Source organism: Merops nubicus, unplaced genomic scaffold (genome assembly GCF_000691845.1).
Source record: "Merops nubicus isolate BGI_N331 unplaced genomic scaffold, ASM69184v1 scaffold29911, whole genome shotgun sequence".
Taxonomy (NCBI): domain Eukaryota; kingdom Metazoa; phylum Chordata; class Aves; order Coraciiformes; family Meropidae; genus Merops; species Merops nubicus.
This window is the reverse complement of record NW_008586724.1, coordinates 15,272-20,933: the sequence shown is the minus strand read 5'-3', so window position 1 is coordinate 20,933 and position 5,662 is coordinate 15,272. Positions and strand designations below refer to the sequence as shown.

Here is a 5,662-nt window from a genome sequence, read left to right as displayed (position 1 = left end):
GGGAAAGAATAACTGTTTGGGTGTTTGTTTTTTGCCTACTTTTTTGTTTTTAAATTTCTTCCACCACCCCCTCATCTGGTTTTCTGCAGGTTTGTAATTAGAGACCCACTCTCCTCTCCCTGTTCCCCTTTCTTCTCTCCCCTTCCCCTCTCCTCCCAGTCACTCCTTGCTCTACTAATGCTTTAACCTAAGGAAAAGCTTGGAAGTACTACAGCTGTTAAAATATACATGCAGATAATGTTTATACCTCACTGTACATCCTCTAAAAATCAAGATGTTTGGTCTAACTTCTTATACACGTGTAACTCATATTAGCATTAATGACAACTACACCACATCTTGGAAGAAAACTAAAATACACCCAATGGTGTGTGGGAAAAATGCTGGATATAATAAGGAATAAGGAGAACTTCAGGCTGGGTGACAATAATTTAAAGAGTGAACTGTGATGTCATCCACACCTGCACACAATCTCCTGCTTAAATCGCTTGATTAATAATAATTAAAAAAAAAAAATTGAAAAATTCTCTCCTTCCCCAAATTTAGTTCTTTTCAAATAATTCTGGAGAGAATTCCTAACTAGCCTGTCAAATTGGGCAGCTGGAAGGTATGCTCATTACTCATCTGGCAAACTGGTTAAATAAAATAATAGAACAAATGGTAAAAGCAAGTCAAATAGATCCACGAACACTCACAATAAATTATGTAATTTACCATTTAGCACTTTCATTTTAACAGCGAGAGGTAAATTTTAAGTCAGATTCCCAGAACTGTGTTGAAATTACCCGAGATCACAACTGCTGGTGCTGCAACTCCGTGCCTACCAGTAATGGGATCGGGACCCAAAACTGCCCAATCTCCAGGAGAAATAGGGCACCCAGATGTCTCAGCCCTGTTATTTTCACTCACTGGTGATCTGAGCTGTGATTTGCAGTTTTATTTTGCAGATCCTAGAGATCTAGCTCTCGCAGCTCAGAACACTGCTGAAATGTGGTTTATTTTTAAATTGCTACCATGTACAGATGTAAAATCTAGGTTATAGGTGTGTCTAAATACAATTCAGAGAAGATTATACAAATAAAACATTAAAGGATGTGCTATATTGTATAAGACAATAGGTGAGCACTAAAAACTAAAATGAAACTAAAGTACAGCTTTAAACAATGTATTAATTCTAAAAACATAAGAAAAATATCACTTACAAGCTAGCGTTCTCTCCTTAGAAACATTTATTACTATTACAGATACTTAAGAATAAAAGCAAAATGCTTTTAACTGAATTCATAGCTACATTTACTAGAGGGATGATTTTATTTTTTTTCTTAGATGCACATCTACAGTATTTCTCTCTGTCTTGCAAACTGTTCTGGAAACAAAAGGGCATGATATATGTAATTATTTTTCTTTTTTTTTTTTTTTAAATAAGAAGTGTCCATTACCAATTATTTTAAACTATAGCTCTGGCTCTTCATTGCATTTTTCAGGACAACTAGTCCTCTTCATTATGAAAGAAAATGTAGGCACAGGTTTAAAAAATGTATGTTGTGGGGACAGTTGACAGATTACTGCTCACGGAACTCAATTTCCCAACCCCAGGTATCACCGGCTCAAAGACAAACAGAGTTGCTCAACCTCTTTGTGTCCTTGTACCTCCATACCCAGGTGACCATGTTCAAGCAAGCAGAAAGTTGATTTAAACCTCATAATGACATCAGTTTTAAGCCATCGTCTCTCTGATAAAAAAAAAATAACATATCCTGCTGTATTGCAACCTGCCCGAATCCTCGAGTCCCTCCTTCCTCCCACCACCAAGCCCCCCCCAGTGCTCCCAGCTCGTTTCCCTGCAAGAACCAGCCCTTTCTGCTCATGTTTATGTGGAATCCAGCCTGCAAGTCGGCACCCCTTAGGTTTTAAACAGGCTTCTTCACGAGGACTAATAGTTACACTCCCCTGTTAAGCGTATCAATCACTGCCAGGGCTGCTGAATTACCTACTGGTGTCTCCGATGTGTTACCGCACAGATTACACTTCATGCATCACCACATTCATTTCTTTCACATTACACATGAGCGTGTCTTGTCACTGCCCAATTGCCCTCCTTTGGACAGCTTAACTGATGTACTATACAATGAACCTTACCGAGCCAACTTAATAGTATAGGAGCTGTGGGAAAAATTAGAAAGGTTGAAGCTTGAGGCTGGTGGGTGTGTGGGAACAGCCTGGGATGCTTCTAACAATCCATCTGCAGTGTAATTAATGCATGTTACAATGCTTTCCAAGTATAAATGGCATTTTGTCTCCATGCCCTTTTTCCTGGACACATTTCATGCCTCCTTCTTATCACACTGAGCATCCATGGTGACTGACCAACTAGCACCCCAGGCCTGACCCTGCAGCTCCCAGCCAGGCACCACCCTCCCATGGATCAGCCTCTGACTTGTGCACAGGCCTAGTCTAGACCAGGTGTCTGGCTCTGCAATGTTGGGAAGCTAATCTGAGTCTTCCAGAGGGAGGTGCCAGCTCCTCAAAAGCTAAGCCTCTCAAGAGAGGAGCTAGGTGCTCAAATACCTTGCTGGGTCTGGCAAAATAAGCCAAAATAAATCACATCGGCCACGTGGCAAAGCAGACTCTACTCGCCAGTTCTGTCTCCCTTTACCCAGGTAGGTTAATATTCACCAGTGATCCTGCTCTCCTTTTGCAGCTACACACAAAAAAAGGAAGGTGAAGACCAGAAGTAATTTTGTCCAAACTCCCCATTTAACCGAACAGAGCTGAATGTAAATTCATTATATGGTTTAGCAACTGGTAGCAGCCCTAAGGCTGCTCTGAAGAGCCCAAATCATTCAACCTGAGCTGACTCAAGTTGTTGAGGTGGATGTTTAAATTTATTATGAGGCAAGGGAAGGAAAAGACATGATTATTCAGAAATAACAGCCTAGTGCATGAAGGACCTGGTCTTCCCTGAGCCATGCCAACTTTGAATAGTCTGCCTTCATCACAGCAGCCAAGGCTCAGGCAAATCTGTTAAAACATCCCAAGGCCTGCAGACAAACCCAGTATTAAAAAAATGACAGTAAATTCACGCCAAAGAGGAAAAAGAGAGAACAAAAACCCCACGTTATAATCACTGCTGAAAGTACTGTGATTTAAGTAGTTATTGCTTTCAATATATTAATATCTTAAAGAAAAATAAAAGGGATTTCAGCAAAGAAGTAACTTCTTGTAGATTGCAGGACTGAATAAAGATGTAGGAAGATCTAATTGTCAATAACACCATTAAAATTAAACAGAGTTAATCCAAATTTGCTTCAGTGTGGAGGGTGGAGTGAAGCCACGACGCACATGGGCGGTGAGATGAAGGCTGGGTGAAAAGCAGACGTTGCCCCCTCTCCCTCTTCCTCTCCTTCTCCTCTGCACCACAGGGTAATTGAATTTCTACAGTTTGGCAGTATGCAGACCAGAGCTCCTCTGTGCCCAGCTCCTCACCGGCCCAGAACCAGAAAGGGCCCAAATACTAGATTTGGAAAAGGAAAAGCTGCTCTGACACTACACTTAGCCACAAAGCCAGAGCTGAGAATCGATGAAGAGGGAGGATTTCAAGCCCAGGTGAGCACAACCTGCAGGTTCCAGGGTGCCAGGCCAGCCCAGCTGTGCCCCTGACCCTGAGCCCCAAACCTCCTGCCTCCCACTAGCCAGAGCGGTCCACGACTCCAGTGCTGCCCTTCTCAAAAATTACCTTTACAACACCCGCCCTGCCTGTGGGATTTTTCTGTGCTTGTTATTTCCTGAGAGCTGATGAGCTCTCTCACAGAGTGACCCCCCCTGTGGGTGTGCGTTACTGCTCCCAGCAGCTCCCCAGCCCCTCCCCTACCTTGTGCAAGGGGCTGCAAAGGCAGAGCAGGCTGCCCGGGCTGGATCGTCAGCAGCCCCTGGCGCTGCAGAGACAGGAGGTGCTGCTGCTGCAACTGCTGCATCTGTAAGAGCTGCTGCTGAAAGGCCAACTGCTGCGTAGCCACCTGCTGTTGCTGGGGCTGGAAAAGAAAAAAACAGTACAATAAAAATGCACGTTTGTCAATAGAGAGTAAAGCATTAACAGAGGATAAACAGGGTCGCTTGCCTCAACACACTTCAACTCCTGACTGCAGTCACCTGGTATCAAGGCAAGCTGGCAAGCCCTCCACCTCGTACCACAGACCCCAAGGCATGCTCATCATGCTCATGTGCTGGAGCTAACCCCAAGGCTGCAGTTGATTCCCACCTCCAGCAGCTACTTTCATCCTAGCTAAACCCCTCCTGCCATCCCAATTAATTAAAAATGTATGTGGCAGTCCTCTGCCCACGAGTGCATCACCCTAGTCCACGTGGTCGTGTCTTAGCCCAGAAGCGGCTGCATCTCAGTGGTGGGCAAAGCAAAGGCTGCTGGCAGCTCTTAAAGTCCTGGGTAATTCTTGGAGGCAAAGAACAGGCAGAAGGTGAGAATCACACCACACGACCACATCACACTTAGATGTAATGAAGAACTACCCTGCGCTGTGCTCTGCTTGCTCATGCAAGGGTTGTCTCAACCACTAAGGCAATACGACGACTGGCTTAATTTATGGTACTTTATACTTACTCTCTCTTATTCATCCATCAAGCCCCACAATACTCTGTTATGTTCAGGATTATTCTGTGCTGTATTTAAGGCTGCTACTTCTGCACTTTGAAAATTTTAATTATTCTCACTAGAAAGAAGATGGAGTTGCCTTACTCCACAGGGATGTGAACCTTGAACCTCCGAGGTGTAAAAGAACATGTTGCTTTTCTCACTACTGTACCCAGAGAAGCTTTTAACTACTCTGTTTATCACTTCTGACATAAATAAATGAGAAAAAATCAGACCTTTGAAGAAGAAAAACTTCATCTAATATTGTTAATTAGCCATGACAAACGATGAAATAACATTGTAAATCTTTCATAGAAACAGCCACTAGATTTTAATTACACACATTCATAATTTAGCAAACAACATCTTACTTGAATGTGAGTGTTTAATATGTACAGTACTCCAGGCTTCAGAGTCCTTAATTTTGTTCAGTTAAGGAAGCCTCTAGGTTTTGCTTCCATGCTCATCTTGTATTTTATTTGCTTTGTTCTTTAAAATCCATGAAAGGCTTTGCATTTTGATAAATATCTTTTTATTTATTGTACAATGACAGGAGGAAAACTTTTGTTGTGTAAAACATCAATACATCATGCCAGTGTTTAGCAGTTCCTTGTGCTAGCCAAAAAAAATTAATGTAGATTTCCTTAGTAATTATCTGAGTGATAGAAAGATAATACAGTGCAGTAGTACAATAAATAGAAGGAAATTATCTAATATCCCTAATCTGCTAGGAATCATATCAAGGTGGAGGTCTTATGCACATTATGGCTAACAATGATGGAAAGAAAATTAACTCTTACAAAACTGTGGACTTCCACAAACAAACCCTGGCCAGATCTCAAGCTTTTTGTCGCCCTTCCTTGACGCCGTGCCAGAGGATCACTGGCCCCGTTCCCTGCTGGTGTCAGGCAGGGGAAAGCAGAAAAATAACAACAAAAATCCACCAGAGCTGCAGGACTGAGGGACATCAGCCAGGGGCTCAGCCCCCACCTTCTTGTACCACTGTGCCCCATCAAC

General features: G+C 42.7%; 1 protein-coding gene across 1 annotated transcript in view; it reads right to left on the bottom strand.

The window, feature by feature from the left end:
- Nucleotides 1–5,662, bottom strand: part of LOC103781040 (forkhead box protein P1-like) — a gene marked incomplete at both ends in the record, with an annotated part of 29,250 nt that overhangs the window by 18,528 nt on the left and 5,060 nt on the right. The window contains one exon of the mRNA XM_008948744.1: nt 3,872–4,031. Coding sequence (XP_008946992.1) covers nt 3,872–4,031 — 160 coding nt within the window. The remainder of the gene's footprint in view (nt 1–3,871; nt 4,032–5,662) is intronic.